This window comes from Solenopsis invicta, chromosome 4 (genome assembly GCF_016802725.1).
Source record: "Solenopsis invicta isolate M01_SB chromosome 4, UNIL_Sinv_3.0, whole genome shotgun sequence".
NCBI lineage: Eukaryota > Metazoa > Arthropoda > Insecta > Hymenoptera > Formicidae > Solenopsis > Solenopsis invicta.
This window is the reverse complement of record NC_052667.1, coordinates 5,177,916-5,195,603: the sequence shown is the minus strand read 5'-3', so window position 1 is coordinate 5,195,603 and position 17,688 is coordinate 5,177,916. Positions and strand designations below refer to the sequence as shown.

The window sequence follows — 17,688 nt, the reverse complement described above, 5'->3', positions numbered from 1 at the left end:
GCTAAATCTGTCATGACAATTCAGATTTTATTATGGTAGACATATTTTTTCAGGTCTTATTAAAATTGTTATATTTTAAGTAAAGTTTGTACTACTTAAATAAATAGAGAAAATTAAATGAAGTGTTAACGATAAAAGAGAAATGATAATTTTAATAACACATTGAATAGTACTATAAAAGGATATGCTATCTCTCTTGTGAAAAAATTTATATATTTTCATTATAAATATATTGATTAGATTATATATACTATATTTTATCTTTAAATTATGTTTTTACAAACAATATATACAATAAACAATTACTACATGACAATGTAATTGAAAACGTCACTAAAAATTTAAAATATTAAAAGTTTCACTAATTTTATGAGCCTTATGTTAAGAGATGGATAGCACATTCGATATCTAATTTTAGCATCAGTTTCAAATGAAATTTCATAGCGATAAAGTGTACATAATGTAAAGATACTCCACTAGTCAGAGAGTGGCTACGATACAAATAAAATATACTTTTGAATAGTGTATTTTATTTAACTGCTAACCCTTGCTAAGTACAAATGTTAAAACATAGCTATAAAATTATATACATTCGATCCGCATCCTGTTAAATTATGTATTTACATTCCAAGATATTTTTTTATTTTACATAACAAATATATACATGAGCCCACACTATAAAGCAATCACTTCATCTGTAAAAATATGATGCTTAGCCAAAATAATATTATTTGTCCCGTGATAAGTTTCTCGCACGCTTTTGCATAATCCAGAAATAAAGCGAAGGAAATAAAGTTCTAAGTACTATGGCACACTTTGGAGAAAATGGTGCGATTGTTACTTCCTTCTCTTGCTTCAATACAGATTTTAAAATGCGTTCAGCTACATACTTTGGTTGAAAACCACTTTCAGTATTTTTATCCATTACTATAATCAAATAATGCAAATTAAGATCATATAAGGAAATATGACGTCTTAATTTTACATTTTAATAAGAACATAGTTACTAACTTCCATAAACTTGTCCACTTCCTGTCAAGGCATTAAGAGAAAGGGATGTTTTGATATACCCTGGATTGACAACTGTAAATTTTATATTTTCATTGGATAGCTCTGCTCTTGCAGTATCATACCAAGCTTGTAATGCATGCTTGGATGCAGCATATGCAGATCTAAAAAATTAGTAATTCAACATTACATTTAAAAAAAAACACATGTTGACTAATAATCAAATACTTACCTAAATGGAATAGCAATTCTCCCTTGCACACTACTTATGGCTACTATATGACCAGACTGTTGCTTTATCATGTATGGAAGAACAACTGTAAGAAAGTCATGAATCTATTACAGCAATATATCTCTTAACTCTGGTTTTTGTCTCTGATAAAAATTTTTCTCAGAATTTTTATACAAATTGGAATACTTTTCAGAAATACTGAGAAAGTTTACATTTTTAATATGGATTTTTTATATATGTAAATTTTTTAATATTATATAAAAAAATCAGAAAAATTTTCAACAAGGTATACACTTACTTTTGGTTAATGCAATCTGAGAAAAATAATTCGTTAACATGACTTTTATATCTATATCGACATTTGTATTAATAACTTCTCCTCTATATGAAATGCCAGCATTATTAATTAGAATATCAATTCTGCCATGTACCATTATAGCTTTTGACACTTCATCTTTCAAGTTATTAATATCAGTTAAATCTAGTTGTAAAACAATAGGTGGATAAGTTGGAACTGTCTGAAAGAAAAACGCAAAATAATCATTGATATCCAATATGTTTGCCTTTTAAAATAGGTATTATGTCACATACTTGATGAGTATTCATCAAATCATTTTTTACTCTCTCCAACTCTTCTTTTCTGCGAGATACCAAGATGATTCTGCAACCAAAGCTATAGAATGTATGAGCCAAAGCTTCTCCTAAGCCAGAACTAGCGCCAGTTATCATCACAACCTGAATTATAGCAAATATCACAAAAATATATCAAAAGATACATTCAAATGTTAAGATACTTTGTTCATATTTTATTCTTGTAACAAAAACTTTAGAAAGCCTCGTAAGATGTTACCTTGTTACCAAGAGCCGCTTTCATCCGCTTTTGTCGCATAATATCATAGAAATGATATATCAGCCAGGGAATGGTGATTGGGAAACCGAATAATTTAAACAACCGCCATATAATATTCCATCCCATTAAAGTTTCTTCTTCTCGCTTCATAATAACACAAGTTTCAATCAAATAATGATAGAATGAATGTTTCAGGAGTACGTTTAACTGTATTAATTGTATTTATTAATTATTATCCATGTGTGTAATTATTTTCCGATTCGTTAAAGTTGAAGAGATGTATTATTACTTTTCTCAATTACACAGTAATATCATTTAGTTTGCCAGTCACAACAAGATATAACCTTTGAGACATGTGTCATCCGATAAATACCATGAAGTTTGCCGCTCTTTGCGATAAGAGAATCAATCGTTTCAGTTGCACTTTCTACACTTATATCTGCTTTCCTACTTTTTCTAAGATTTCAGTATGTCTATGTGTCTCATTTCAGAGACCGAAGTGCAAGATAAAGTACGAAGGTGAGAAAATATTTCAGATTTGCTTCTTTAATTGCCTTTTTCTCCACATATTCCTTCGTACCGTGTAATTTTCGCTCAAACGACAACAAAAAATAAAATTTTTAAATAAAATACGAGCGAAAATTAATCAATAAAAAGAAAACTTTCTAATTATTATTCATTATTTATCGTATGTGTTTTTACTAATTGATCTAAAAAGGTGAGCCCTATCAATTTTTTAACTAACAGTAGTAGCTTTCGCTGTATTTATTTATTTACAAGTATCGAGAGTCGTTCTATCGAGAAGAACTAGTCACTTTTGCGCAACTTCAAGCAGTGCCCGATATGGGGCACTACTTTGCAAATAACCTCGCAGTATCGCAGCTGATACAGTGGTAATTTAATCATCTAGATGACTTAATTAATTTCTTCGAGAATTCCTTCGCGCACTACCGTACGCATCTTCGACATTTTCAAATCGCTACGAATACTACGCTTCCATAAACCATGGGTAAAATTGCAATCTCTTTTTTTCAGGACAGAACGGTGTCGATGCCTACAGTCGCACAGGACGAGAAAGGGAATATATATTATTCGGTGGTTCCATATCGTGCGGGATAGCCGTTTTGACATATTGTAAGTGTCTAACAGAGCAGGAAACACGAGTTTTCGATCAACCAGGTATGATAGCACCCCAACTTAACCTAGAAGACCTAACTTGAGGTGATACTAGGTTCCCACGGCATCGCCGTGCACGTTGGAGCACGTCTCAATACGTTTCATTGATACATGTTAACGTTGACTTAAGTAAGGAGCAGTAAGGAGCAAAATGGATCACGAAGGAGAGCAGTATGTGACATTTCCCCTCACTGATGTGCAAGATGCTATAGAGGAGAGCATCATATCTCACGAGGAGATTTGCGAGCCTGTCGACGAGTGCGTTCTCCAGGAGGGTCTTACGGAGGTCACCGTCAGTAACACCGCCAGCACTGATATCGTAGAGTCACAAGGTACCGTTGAGATTCTCGCGGAACAGTCAGAAGAGGAGGACGATGGTCAGGTAGTGTATCCGATGTACATTAAGCAAGAAGAACAGCAGCAGTATACATCGGGTGACGATGAGTCCATGGCTGTGGAAGCGCTGCGTCAGCTGGGCGGCATGTACCCATGCTTCGAGGACAAGAAGGTCAGTTGCTCAGTCTGTAAAAATCTCTTTACTCAAGAGGAAATGGTTGAACATCAGTCTGTATGTCAGTCATCACCTAAGCTGTCCTGTACCACTTGCGGAGAGAGATTTGAGAGGAAGATTGATTTGAACAATCATATGGTTTGTCATCAAGTGGATCGTCCTCATGCATGCAGAACATGTGGCAACTTATTTCGTTCCAAGAGCAGTCTCCAGACGCATATGCTGCAGGCGCATATGCATCACGTCGAACGGCCGCACAAATGTAACATCTGCGGCTCGGATTTCCAGAGGCCTTCCAGCTTGTCGAATCACATGAAGATACACACGTACGTCGCGGGACGAGCCATTATGCAGTCGCAGAGTAATAATGCGTCTCAATCGGTGGAAACTTTCAGGAAATGGTCGGAAAACGCATCTGATTCGCCGAATTCTTCTCAGATACCATCTTCTTCGTCTGCCCAATCTATACAGAGCTACGACGTGTGTCAGGTTCAATGGCCGGTTTCGTCATACAATTTCCAGAATGAACAATCAATAGTTACTACTATGGCAAACAACCAGGACAAGATGGATACGCTGCAAGAGTTTACGGTGATGCCTAATGGCGAAGTGACGCAATTTAACGAGTATACCGAGCAAAATAATATCACTGATTCAGTTAATAATCAACAATATGATATTACAATAAATTCATTCAATACTCCCGATGGAATAGTGAAAGTTGAAACGCTTTACCGATACAATAATGCGAATAAACGAGAATACGGAGAAGCCGAAGTGAACAGCAGCAAGCAGTATACGTGTAAGCATTGCGGTGTCAGTTTTTCACGCGCAACTGCGTTGGCGTCTCACGAGAAGATTCACGTTTCCAAAAACTGGAACATGCCAATCGAGTGCGAGTACTGCGACAAGCAATTTCAAGATGGTAATCATTTGGCGACTCATCAGACCACCTGCGCTAAGAAAATAATGCAGAGCAACATCGAGCAAGGTGTGCCCAACAACAAATGGGGCAAGCACGCCTGCTCGGAATGCGGAAAGAAATTCACGACCAAACAGAAGATGTTTCGGCATCAATGGATACATCGCAAAAAGACTCATTCGTGTGAGGTATGCGGCTCGCAGTTTGAGAAGCAGAATGAATTAGACGAACACAGATTGTCAGCGCATCCCGGAGATTCGCCGTTTACCTGTACAGAATGCGGAAAGAGCTTTGTGTCGCGGCAGGGCCTGTGGGAGCATGGCAGAACGCATGCAGGGAGTCCAGCTCATTTTCAATGCGACACCTGCTCAAAAACATTCTCATCTCGTCAAGGATACTTGATACATAATCGTACTCATACTGGCGAACGACCGTATGGCTGCAAGTTTTGTTGGAAGGCGTTCCGAGACGGCGGAACTTTGAGGAAGCACGAGCGGATCCACACTGGTGAGAGACCGCACGTGTGTCCGTTGTGCTCGAGGGCTTTTAATCAGAAGGTGGTCCTGCGCGAACATGTGCGATGGGTTCACGCGGCGGGAAAGAACGAGACGGAAGCGAGCAGTCCTCCGTATCAGTGTCCGCTTTGCGGCGCTATGAATCAAGATCGCGATGAGCTCTGCGCGCACATCGTCAAGCATTCGGATCAGATGATAGCTGAAGCAAAGGCGAAGACTAATAACGACACTCCTGTAAAATCCAAGTCAACAAAGAAAAAATCATCAAAGTCGTTGAGCAGCGCGAACGCACAAAAGACGGAGCAAAACGAAGCCTTACTATCCATCACAGATACATCTGATAAAACAGACGACATGCAAATAGACGAAAAGCAGAACAATGCGTATGTTGTAGTTACTACGGAAAAACGTAGCGATGGCTTCATCGCGATATCCGAGCTCAAGCATAGCAGCATACGGTTCATCGTGGATGGCAAAGAAGATGAGAACATTCAGGTACTTCAAGTGGAACAGGATCAAAGAGATTCTCTCAATATGATGAATATAGAGAAGCAAAGCGACACAGTGAGCATGGACGTGTCCGCGGAATCCATAAACGACACGCTCGAGGAAACGGTCAGGCAAGACGACATGTCCACGATACATTTGATTCAGTCTCCCAGGCAGGACAACACTCTCAACATAATATCGAAGCAGAATGAATCATTGCCCGTTTTGGCGATACCAAATCCGCAAGGCCATGAGAATTATTCCAGTCAGATTGTACAAATAAGTGACGCGAACATAACTGTGGATGAACATAACTTGAAAGAAGAAAATCATATCGAAGACGAGCAAGATTCTTTAATACCGGATGAAACATCGCATGTTATTGTACAGTATCATCATGACAGCGATGATGGAAGTTGTATTTGTGGTATCTGTGAGGAAAAATTTGATGGCAAAACTACATTGAGAGAACACATCAAGATACACATATAATTATAGTTTTTACTTTGCTGTTCGCATGTTGCTTGTGATATTTCACATGCTATTAATGTGACTCTGTAGAAGGTACGTACATACATGATGCAGTAATTCTTTACTGGTAATTCAAAATGCACAGGATTTATTTACAATTTCCGTATACAAATATTCTAAACAAATCTAACTTTTAGAAAACTATGTAATTAAAACGAGATGTTGATTTTAATATAAATAAAGTTATTGTACATAAACTGCACAGTTAATGTACATAAAGTTTATTTGCAATAAATGTTTTTTCAGTCATGCAAGTTAAATTAGCAAGTTGAATTTATGAAACCTAAAGATATTGCAAATTAGACTTTATAAATGTATTTTTAACTTAAAAATATATTATTTTAATCTCAAAATTAATTACATACGTTTTGGTTTTTTTTTCTTAGAATATATATCATAAAATTGTTCAACAACTTATGATATAAAAAAATTACTTTTTAAATGTTTTATTACATGTAAGTAAATATACAAAGAAAACAAAGTCTGTTTCTGGAAATAACAGCTTATTGTGATTTAATAGAGCTTAAGTTCAACTCTACTTCTATTGAATGAAAAATTATGAATATTAAGATAGTCTTAGATGGTTATAAAAAATATGTGGTCCTTTCCTTTTTACTATCTTTAAATTGTACCAATATGAAATAGATAAATAAATTTTAATTATACTTATATCTTTGCCTTTAATCTAAACGTATTAATGATGAACACAAAATTTATATTTCTTTTTGTAAAGGGGAGCTATTGATCATATTTTTGGTTAAATGTTAAATATTTTTAAATATTATTGACTAGTTATAAAACAAATATTAAATTTTAAAAAAATATAAAAAAATATCTTTTTAAGTAGGTGTTACAATTTATTTTTTTATACGTAGACGCACATTTAAATGTTTTTATTGAATGAATTACATCAAAGAAAAATTATGTAAAGAAGCTCTGCCATGAAAGAAAATGCTATTGCGAGAAATAAAATAGGGATCTGCAATTTGATTTTTATAACTTCATATACATTTTGGTCATGTAACATAAGAATATATACTTAGAGCTGAACAAAATACATCGTTGAAGTATTTGACGAATTGAAAGACAAAATACAAAATTCCAATTATTTATAAAGTTTTAATTATTTATAAAAAAAAGCGTGAAAATAAAGTCAAAATGCGAGTTAAAGAATCATTCTGTTTTGGAATTCACAAGAAATTGAGAAAACACGTTAAGGGAAAACAAAATCGAAAAATTGCGCGCATGGTCACGTGACTCGCTATCAATATGGCTCTTCCACACAAAAAGCGGCGTAGTTTGCCGCACGGCGGAAGTTGGCGCAGTAACCAATCAGAGTTGGATAAAATTCAACTTCTTCCGCGAGACAGAAGATTTGATTGGCTACCACGTCAACTTTCGCTGCGCGGCAACCTATGCCGTGCCCTGTTGATCCTGTGTGCAGAAGCCAAACAACAGTACGTAAGCGCGCGTAGTTCCTCGCGAATCATTGCGGTCACATTGTTCGTTAAAGTTTTTCAACGAGTGTTTACCGTTTCGAGTAGCCGCAAGGACACTTCGAGGAAGAGAGCTCATGCGTCGCGTTGTCGTTTGAGATTCCTTATTGACATCCGCCGTCGAAATTCGTTGCCGAGTAAGGTAAGTCGTTCGAGATGAGCGCCACTGTGACCACGCGTGTTTTCCACGTTACGTCCAACGACCGCGCGTCTAGGCGTCCGTGTCGCTTCGTATTATTAATCGTTCCGTAATAATACAAAACGTGCGTCATAAACAGCGAGCGACTGTTTTCAAATTATCGTGGGAATTAACGTGTTGCGAGACGCTAACCTCTCGTCGTTCCATGCCACCACTCTCGTGGTAGTTTCAAAACAACAAACTCATCGAGAGGTGCGTTGCCAGAGATAAACACTTTTACGCTGAGATATATTTGCGAAATCGTATTTTGTAACACGAAACTTGTTCTTCGCTACCGACCCTGCTTCGAGACATTAGTTGTCAATCGTTTTAAAGAGAACTGCACCGAAAATTGAGTTTCGGAGCAAAGCTAACCTAAAACAGTACTGCTTGAGGTTATGCTTGTCTGCATTGGTGTTCCACAAATTGGAAAGAATATTTCTCACTGACGGATTCGTATAATTTTGCTAAGAGCTTCTCGAAGATTCTACGATAAGTACAGTAAATTAACTGAAGACAAGATCATCGTGAACATCAAACATGCCCACTTGGAACCAGATTCAGATGCAGCTACGAAATCCGAACAACCCGGTGGTGTTTTTCGACGTGTCCGTAGGCACCACGGAAATAGGTCGCATGATCTTTGAGTTGTTCGAAGACGTTTGCCCGAAAACATCGGAGAATTTCCGGCAGTTTTGCACGGGGGAATACAGAAAGGACGGCGTACCACTGGGCTTTAAAGGTGCTATTTTCCATAGAGTAATTAAAGACTTTATGATACAAGGCGGCGACTTCGTCAACGGTGATGGCACCGGAGTATTGAGCATCTACAACGGCGGAACATTCCCAGACGAGAACTTTGAGCTGAAGCATGATTCTCCTGGTCTGTTGTCGATGGCAAATAGTGGCAAGGACACCAACGGCTGTCAATTCTTTATCACGTGCGCTAAGTGTAACTTCTTGGACGGCAAACACGTTGTCTTTGGTAGAGTTATTGATGGTCTTCTTGTTATGAGGAAGGTTGAGAATGTACCTACTGGACCGAACAATAAACCAAAGATTCCTGTAACTATATCTCAATGTGGACAGATGTAGTGACCATTATAAATTTAGATCTATATGTGTAACTCCTACGATATAATTATATCTGTACTGATATTTTTAAACAAAATATAATAAAAATGTAATTTTCATAATATACACAAATAACTGCTATTTGGGAATATACATAAAAATAAGATAACTTTACACTTCTGGTAAACTTGCATAGAGCATTTTTATATTTGTTTAATGTATTATTCTAAACTTTTTAAAATCCAGTTTGAATTTATACAATGAGAATTATAAATATACTTAATAAATTTGCAAATATTTGCTAATCTATGTAAAATTATATTAATTTTTCTTATTTTTTTAAGATGTAAAGTATTTCTGATTTATGTAAGATTTGTATTATTTACATTTTAATTATTTCTAGACTACTTTTATCAAAAATAAAATTATCAGAAATCTAAAAAAAATGAAAGAAAAAAGGAAAATAATACATTATTATTAGTCAAATAAAAAATTGAGTTGAACGATGTTTTGTTTTTAGGAAGTTGCAAACTTATTACTTCCAAATATATAAATTTATAAAACAACTTATAATTAATTTGAATTCAGATATAGAATTTTATTTATAATTTCCTACACATACTATCTACCAAAAAAACATCTGAAAAATTAAAATACAATACACAAAATATATATAGTGAATAAAATTGTAAATACATAGATTTCAGGAGCACAATTATTAACTGTTTAAAGCGAACTTAATTTCTGGCGATCTAATATAACAAATATTAAAATTTTTGCTAAACAGTAATTCTATTAAAAAGATGAATGCCTATAGTAAAATTAAAAGGGGTTGAAGGGAAAGAAAATTCAGTTATCTTACGAACTTTACTTTTATTATAACATCTGTACATATGAAATAAATGTTTCATAATCATTCTACTTATCATGTTTATGACATTCTAATATAATCGGGTGATTCTCCTGTGATTACCTTTGTACGTATTGAAATTTTACAAATTGATGCAAGTCATCGGAGACAAGCGTACATGTACATTAATATATTCGTATTAGCATCGACCCGTAAATTATCAATCTAAATCTGTAAATCTTCAAGTTTGCAAATCTATTTGCTTTCCCAAGTACTATTCCTTGATTTTCTTAGAATTATCTATAACTAAATTAAAATCTATTTTTATTTGTCGATGCTATTGATACAATTGTCCGATCAATTATTACGAAGTAATGACATCCACTATATTCATGTCTGAGAAATTCTAGTACAATTTTACTTCACTATATATTGTCTCCAAGAATTGTAGACTTTCAATTATAAATTTTAAAATTTTTAATATTTTGATTTTTTATTAATTAGATTATCAAATATCACATTATTTATAATTAATTTTTAATTAATAATGACACTATATTAAACGATGTCTCCATTAATTATTTTCATCTCTTCTAATCAAGATTGAAATTTGTCTCATGTATCTAAACTTAAATACCTTCTAAATGTAACATAATTGATGTTCAACATTGACGCATCTCTTCGCAATTCGATTATAGTACTAGCGAAAAAAAAATAGAATTCTGATATATCCGGTGTACACTGGGACCAGTATCGTTTGCTATTAATTCACTTGTAAATCTATTGAGATCGATACACTTTAATTATTCACTAACGTTTTATATAAAACTATTAGAGTCCGTGCGTACATCGGCAGTCATTATCACGTATTACATATGTACATTGATTCAGCTTTCTCTCTATCGCTTATACAGACATATATATATATGTATATACCAAAATAGATCAAACGACTACGTTAACTATACGCGCAGCCGCATCTAAAACCCATTTTAGACAGTCCGTAAATCGGAACAGAATTGCTGTGCGCGGCAAAATTCTATCTATAATTTTAATAAAAAATCTTCATCCTTATAAAAACTCGAGCGTAATAAAAAAAGCTTACACTAATCGAATATTTTTGCATCGTGCATGTGCGTTCGTAATTAAATTGTTTAAGCCGAATTCTTTCACGAATCACGGACTGTCTAAAATGTGCTTAAGAATCTCACGCTCTCTATCGCAAGACTTGGCTCAATATCTCATGTGCCATTGACGCAATTTGTCACCACGAAGAATCACTCGTGCTCGAGATAATATACGACCGATCCGTCGTCCATAAACGAGCACAAATCGTTTTGGATTGATGAGCGAACTTGATCGGAGATGATTTGGCTAAACACTTACGTGGTGATGTAATCAGTGATAGTCGGTCCTTGTCAACAAACGCGACTTCGGGAGTCAGTAAATTGGTGACGGTGGGCCGTCAGAGTTCCGCATCACACGGCCGTGTAGCGAGGACCCTTTTTATTATCCTCTACGTCGTCCCGAGTCGGCGCCGGGGACCGTCATCGACATCGTCACGATCTAAAATCAACATTTCATCGATAATTATTGTTATCAAGCTGTAATAGCGAAAGAAACTGACCTAAAGCTTTGAAAGATTCTGAATCGGAAAAAAATTTGTCCTGGCGGAAAAAAAATTTTACAAAATTCTGCACTAATTTAAGAAATGTTAAATAAAAATCTAAATGAAAATGCTAGATTGGAACACTTCTAAATTTTTGTAAATTTTTGTATTTTTGTTGTGCGATTTCTACAAATGTCTTGGTAAAACTACGTCAAACTACAACGAACTACAACCTTCTACACATTTTTATGTAACTTACTCTGGCAAAAAAAACTACAAATAATTACAAATTCTATTAAAAATAGAAAATTGTAGAAATTATTTTTTTTGTAGAAATATTTATTTTATTTTAGTATATTAGAATATGTATTTAATTATTAAAATTAACCAAAGTGTTTTAATTCTAGCATTTTGGCATAGAATTTTGTAGAATTTTTTTCACCAGTATGACACTACAGCCTTCGTCATATCTTTACAAAGGTAGACAAAAATAATGGGATTTATTGAAAATGAAATAGGAAACAAAATTAAATTGCAAATAAAATCTTGTTTTTGATGTTATTAATGGCTCTCTGAAAAATATGAGCCTTGAATTTGTTCAGGGGTCCAGAAGGATATACCTGCTGTTGCAAAAACGGCCGTCGTCGATGTCGTCGACCTGCGAATGGTCGTCGACGACCATGATGGGCGTCGCGCCGTCGTGCAGGCTGGATTTGGAGATAGATCTCTTGTAGGCATCTCTGGTGACGCTTCTGGTGAAGCTGAACTTCCGAACGAGTTTCTTGTCGAGAGCGGCCGGGCTCTTCGGGCCCTTCGCCCTGTACTCGTCCTCCGTGCCCTCGTAGTGAGCCAGCATCACCTCCGTAGCGTGCTCCTCGATCACGCTAAGCGCGTAATCGATGTCGTCTTCGGTCGCATCCTCCTTCGTCACGCAAAAACGCAAAATGTACTTGCCCATCACTCGGGCCGGTATCATATGCAGTCGACCAGACGCGTTAATGTTGGCCAGCAACTCCTGATTCATCTCCTCGCTCTCCTTCAATCGGAAGCACACCAGGCCAACCCGCACGTCGTTCAAAATCTCGAATCGCCTGTCTTTCTTCATGTGCGTTTCGAACCTCTTGGCCAACCTTATGTGATTCCTAATGTACTTCTGCAAGCCGCTGATCCCGTACAATCTCATCACGAACCAGAGCTTCAACGCTCGAAACCGTCTGCTGAGCGGAATACCCCAGTGACGATAGTCGATCGATTCGCCCGAGCGAGCGTGTTGAAGGTAAAGCGGATCGACGATCAACGCTGACGTGAGCTTGACTCGGTTGCGCACCCACAAGCAGGAGCAGTCAAAGTTCACCAGCAACCACTTGTTGGGATTGGTATTAAAAGAATCGGCGTGCTCGATGCCCTCCATGAACGGCCTCATCTCCGGGCAGATGAAGGCATTACCGGCGTAGGCGCCGTCCACGTGTAGCCAGATGTTGGGGAACATCTTGCACACGGGCCCGATCTCCACGAGATTGTCGAAGGCGCAGGAGCCGGTGGTGCCCAGAGTGGCGGAGACGTAGAATGGCACCAGACCATTCGCCACGTCTTCCTTGATGGCGGATTCGAGCCGATTGCCGCGCAACGAGGCCTTGTCATCTGGCTCGAGCACCCGGAGCTTCACCAGGCATATCATCGCCGCCTTCTCCACGCACGAGTGCGACTCCGTAGAGCAGTAGGCCACCAATCTCGGCAGGAAGGCCGAGTCCTCCTTATTGGGTTCGTGCTCCTTCAGACTCTTGATTGTCTGGGTTCGCGCCGCCAGCATCGTCACGAGGATACACTCGGAGGCTGAGCCCTGGATCACGCCGCCGCCTTTCTTCTGCTCCGACAGGAACTCGGCCGGCAGGTTGATCGCCTTGGCGTACCAGTCCAGCACGATGGTCTCGAGCTCGGTGCAAGCCGGGCTGGCCGCCCACGAGAAACCGATGCAGCCGATCGCGTCCGACAGCAGATCACCCAGGATCGAGGGGAATGAGTTGCCAGACGGGAAGTAGGCGTGAAATCGCGGATGCTGCCAGTGGGTGATCTGCAAAAAGCATTGTCCTCGTGTACAGCCTCAAGTCGAGTAACCTACTTTTATGTTCTGAAATTGATTTATGCACGCGGGCAGAATCGAATGGAAAGAAACGGAATGGAATGGCACAGCGGAAATGCCGGTTGACAACGGCGACTTTCATTGTCACCGCGATAACATTGCATTGGATTAAGAACGAACTTCGCATGCGCTTGTGAAAAAGTCGCGCGCGTCGGGACGCGCGTCTCGTTCTCAAAGCCCGTTATCTCTGTCGGAAACGGAGATCGGAATGTTGTGACGTTGTCATCGTCCTTCAATTGTTCAACCGACCGATCGCTCGATTAAAATTATTTTTAAACATTTTCTATCACATTGGGCAATCTTAATTTACGAGAGCGCCTTTTCACTTTCGCCTTTTCCCCAAACTGTATTTAATTCTGGTATCCGTTAGGGTGGGATCTTTTTTTTTTATCTCAACAAATTTCTCCAAATTTAATAAATTTCTATCTTTCTCTAATCAGATCGTTAAATTTTTAACGATAACATGAAGATACCACGCATACCAAAAAAATATCCTATGCGGTATCAATACCAAGATTTTTTTTATTACTGATCGAGAATACTTTTACAAGGTTTACATAATACACGTTGCATCACAAACATTTTACGTCACGGGCCGACCTTAACTTTTCCTCGAGTTCCCGCAAAGAATCGGCATCCGGGAGAACTTGCTGCATCGCAGGAAAGCGTCGCGATTCGTCTGCCGAATTAGTTTTGTAAATCGCCAAGGAAGAAAAAGAGAGAGAGAGAGAGAGAGAGAGAGAGAGGAAACAGTTTTTATCTATCCTTTTTTTTCTCTCTTTCACGTGCACGAACATTATTTATATCGGAAAAGGGGGTTGAAATCAATGGCAGAGGAGAGAGAGAGAGAGAGAGGGAGAAGGGGGATCGATAATCGCGGCAACCCGTTACGACCGCAAACTCACTCCGGGCATTATTTTGCCGTCGACGTCCGTCATGATGGCGTCCCATGATTCCGGCTTGAAGGGTGCCTCCTTCGGCAGCAGGGGTCTCAGGTAGCCGGGATCGACGTTCGCCGTCACCCTCTTGCCCTCCAGCGTGCGGATGTAGTCGCATATGTACTCGATCATCTCCTTGCCGCGCACGCGAAATTCATCGATGTTCATGATGCTGGAGTACCCCGGGCTGGAATGCAGCGATTTTCGCGAGAAAGCGTCAGAGCGTGCAAACACACACCCGCCTGATTAGGCACGAACGCGACGTCGTCGTACCTACACGTCGCACACGCGTTCGTGACTTTTTTTTCTTTCAACGTCCCTATCGGGCGCGCCGATGCGCGCCTCACGCCGTTATCCTTCTATATTTGCTTTAGAAAAGGATCAATTCTTCCGCGCTTCTGCGAGGATTCTTCGCGGCGTATTAATTCTTTCGAGCAAAAGGAAATGTGATATCGATGGACGCGTCTAATAATAATCCGCAAAAGTATTATGAAAGTAACGTCGTGGGATGACGCTCGTGTATTGAATTAATTACACACGAGGTGCCACATGATAAATATTGCGGAGATGCGAGTTTGGACAGACGGAAAAAAAATCATGCAAGTTCAGCTGACTTTACAACGTTTTACGAAAATCTGAATTTCACAGCGAATATTTTTTTTTCTAGAGAAACGTAAAAACTCTAATGAAATTTTTAACCAGTCGTGTATCATTCCTTTTCTTCGATAAATAGAACTTTATTTATTCCTTTTTAATGAAGTACAGATTACATGGATTTTGAGACGCAGTTTTTGAAAGAATCCAAGCAGAACAAGTGGCGAACGAGGCTATCGAAGAACTTTGGAAAAGCTTTACCGGTACCGCTTGCTCGCTCACGTTTCTTTTCTGCCACCACACGAAAAATTGCTATACGTCTCGACGGAAAATCGATATTTTCGTCTTCTTATGTGAGCGATTGCAGATTTTTAAAGCGCGATTTTGCGTAGAAGGGGTGCAACTCGAATGAAGCGAACGAGTGGCGAACAGCGACGTCGTCGAGGTGTTTCGACGGTGTAAGACCCATCGGTTCCACTCACGTTTCGTTTCCGCTACCGCTCGAAAAGCCGCTCCACCTTGGCGGAAAATCGGCTCCCTCGATCGCGCGTACTTCTTCTCGCGTATTCCCGTAACTCGAGCGCCGCGCGATTTTCCCTCGTACGTATCGAACATTTGCCGCGAGCCACGTCAGACGAGAGACTAGTAGCACCTGCCGAAGCGCCGGTCAGTTTTATGCGCGCCTCGGCTCCGTACGCCCCTGCTATCACGCAGATAAAATTAAGGTGGAGAGAGAGACAGAGAACTGGGGGAGAGAGCCTAATGAAATTTATTTTCCTAACAAATATAAAGATCGGTTTAGAACTGTGAGGGAATTCCCCGACCGGTGCGGTCCTGTCACGCATCTTCTAGATCATCACGGGTGATTTCTCGATAATCTGATCCCGACAGCTGGATCCGGATGGATTTTCCGCCGATCTATTAATATGAGACTTTAAGTATAAATATCTTCAAATTAATAAACGATAACAAAAATAAATTCTACATCTGAAAATCAGTCGGAGCTTTCTTGTACATTGGAATTGCTGGGGATTCTGGTGATACTGGTGGTAACATTATAAATACTAACTACATCGAAGATAACTAACATTTAACGGTTATTATCAAGAGTCGCTGTTTTTCTCATTTTTTGCAAATATTCGAGTTTTTTACTACACTATATATGCGTATATATATATATATATATGCATGTATGTATATATATGTATATATATGTATGTATGTATTGCGCATTATTATGCAAACTGCTTTCTTCTCGATCGGATCTTTTTAAATAATTTTATATGATGAAAATCGATAATTTTTTTCATTCATATCTTTGCTATCAGTGACTTATTACAGTCGTTGCTACAGCATGGACAAAGACAGCTTTTTTTTGCACATTTGATGCATCACTGACGAAACGAGCGCAATTTTCATTCCGGCTAGAAGGTTTAAAGTGTTCAAACGATCTTTGGCAATACTCAGTAGCGTTTAAATTGTGTCTTAAGTCGATTCTTTTCCCTAATGTTTTTTTTTTTTGTTGTTTTTTTAATCAATATTTTGCAATGCGAAAATTCGGAAGCTGATGCTGCAGACCAGTATCAATGACGCTACAGCGGGGTCGCTGTTTGAATAAACGTCCCATACAATGTGCCGTGTTCTGCGCATGGGGGTAAATTCTCCTCCGCCGGTGTCCCCCTGTCCCCATCGTCTCTCTCCACCATTTTATAAATAGACATTTACTCTTCACCTACATTTACAACACACCCCGTGGAAGCGGTGACAGGTCACCGCTCAATCTTCGTAACATGTACACACACATGCCGATCGCTACTCGTTTTCTCATCGCCACCTTCACGCATGATCTACTCGCATCCGCCGTTTTCCGAATTGAATCCCGGTAGAGCTTCGGTGCTCGTGAACGCGTGAGAAGTAATTAAAGCTCGTTCTGATTGAGAGCAACTCCTTTTTGCAGTTGTGTGTCGCTTGTAATTGTAAATAGCGACTTGAACGAAATTAGCGAAGCCAACACCGGCAATTATGCGCAGGATGCCGCAGATCTGTCTACCGACCCGCTGTCACGTGTCGCGTATAATACGAGTGAAAATTTAAAAATTTATTCGAGGTATACGCAGGCGAGGAGAACAGTTGAATAGTCGATCGTAGGGGAGATTGCATGTTGAGTAACTTCAACTTTTCCAATTGTGCATACGCGCCTATCTATATCAGCACTTTTGCACATCGCGTAGTTTGCTTATGACACCAACCCTAAATATGATACTACGACGCAGTCAATTATTTTAACGTTATCGATATCATCATCGCCCTTGCGATGTACCATCGAATTTCAAATTTTTGTTTCACCGGTGGTTGAAATAATTTCCAATAATTTTATGTAAAGATATAAAATAATATTATGATATAAAATGGCGCGTGCTACGTTCTTTGTACAAAGCATTCTATTTTTATCCAAATTTTGAATTTAAAACCAAACACGGTTTTTCTTTTTTTTTTACTTGCATTGGTAAATTAAGTCGTGAGACATTGAAGAATTTATAATTTTTCTTCGAGTGCTTTAAGCGTTTCTTGGAGC

The 17,688-nt window shown here is 38.5% G+C and overlaps 5 protein-coding genes across 8 annotated transcripts in view; 3 read left to right on the top strand and 2 right to left on the bottom strand.

Annotated features, from left to right (window-relative positions):
• Positions 1-510: 510 nt before the first annotated feature.
• LOC105195562 (dehydrogenase/reductase SDR family protein 7-like) lies at positions 511-2,595 on the bottom strand. The gene is made up of 6 exons (XM_011161016.3): positions 2,091-2,595; positions 1,832-1,975; positions 1,539-1,758; positions 1,241-1,325; positions 1,012-1,172; positions 511-927 (listed from the first exon to the last, which is right to left on the bottom strand). The coding sequence occupies exons 1-6, from the start codon at positions 2,238-2,240 to the stop codon at positions 728-730; spliced, it is 960 nt and encodes a 319-aa protein (XP_011159318.1). The 5' UTR covers positions 2,241-2,595; the 3' UTR covers positions 511-727.
• On the top strand, positions 2,591-6,903 carry LOC105195563 (zinc finger protein 585A). Of its 4 annotated transcripts, XM_011161020.3 has the most exons (3): positions 2,846-3,042; positions 3,126-3,269; positions 3,397-6,903. In XM_011161020.3, exon 3 carries the CDS (start codon positions 3,418-3,420, stop codon positions 6,193-6,195), a length of 2,778 nt encoding a protein of 925 aa, XP_011159322.1. In that variant the 5' UTR covers positions 2,846-3,042; positions 3,126-3,269; positions 3,397-3,417; the 3' UTR covers positions 6,196-6,903. The 4 variants fall into 4 exon arrangements, with proteins under 4 accessions (XP_039304240.1, XP_011159322.1, XP_039304239.1 ...); XM_039448306.1 differs by lacking the exon at positions 2,846-3,042 and adding an exon at positions 2,591-2,609 and having other exon boundaries at positions 3,126-6,903; XM_039448305.1 differs by having other exon boundaries at positions 3,126-6,903.
• Positions 6,904-7,089: 186 nt separating this feature from the next.
• The window catches only part of LOC105195567, a 28,351-nt gene continuing 17,752 nt past the window's right edge, over positions 7,090-17,688 (top strand). The window contains exon 1 of the mRNA XM_011161024.3: positions 7,090-7,872. Coding sequence (XP_011159326.2) covers positions 7,504-7,872 — 369 coding nt within the window. The 5' untranslated portion in view covers positions 7,090-7,503. The remainder of the gene's footprint in view (positions 7,873-17,688) is intronic.
• LOC105195566 (peptidyl-prolyl cis-trans isomerase H) lies at positions 8,440-9,301 on the top strand. Its single transcript, XM_011161023.3, has one exon. The coding sequence runs from the start codon at positions 8,449-8,451 to the stop codon at positions 9,001-9,003; it is 555 nt and encodes a 184-aa protein (XP_011159325.1). The 5' UTR covers positions 8,440-8,448; the 3' UTR covers positions 9,004-9,301.
• On the bottom strand, positions 9,836-15,775 carry LOC105195565 (tyrosine decarboxylase). The gene is made up of 4 exons (XM_011161022.3): positions 15,596-15,775; positions 14,487-14,706; positions 12,062-13,512; positions 9,836-11,398 (listed from the first exon to the last, which is right to left on the bottom strand). Exons 2-4 carry the CDS (start codon positions 14,685-14,687, stop codon positions 11,392-11,394), a joined length of 1,659 nt encoding a protein of 552 aa, XP_011159324.1. The 5' UTR covers positions 14,688-14,706; positions 15,596-15,775; the 3' UTR covers positions 9,836-11,391.

Bases quoted from the DNA above. Each gene is read 5' to 3' on its own strand.
- LOC105195562 (XM_011161016.3), bottom strand. From the start codon at position 2,240: ATGAAGCGAGAAGAAGAAACTTTAATGGGATGGAATATTATATGGCGG. The intron at 1,976-2,090 runs GTAACATCTTAC...GCTATAATTCAG, and splicing joins AAGCGGCTCTTGGTAACAAG to GTTGTGATGATAACTGGCGC. The intron at 1,173-1,240 runs GTAAGTATTTGA...CTAATTTTTTAG, and splicing joins AGAATTGCTATTCCATTTAG to ATCTGCATATGCTGCATCCA.
- LOC105195563 (XM_039448306.1), top strand. From the start codon at position 3,418: ATGGATCACGAAGGAGAGCAGTATGTGACATTTCCCCTCACTGATGTG.
- LOC105195566 (XM_011161023.3), top strand. From the start codon at position 8,449: ATGCCCACTTGGAACCAGATTCAGATGCAGCTACGAAATCCGAACAAC.
- LOC105195565 (XM_011161022.3), bottom strand. From the start codon at position 14,687: ATGAACATCGATGAATTTCGCGTGCGCGGCAAGGAGATGATCGAGTAC. The intron at 13,513-14,486 runs GTGAGTTTGCGG...TGCTTTTTGCAG, and splicing joins ACGGCAAAATAATGCCCGGA to ATCACCCACTGGCAGCATCC.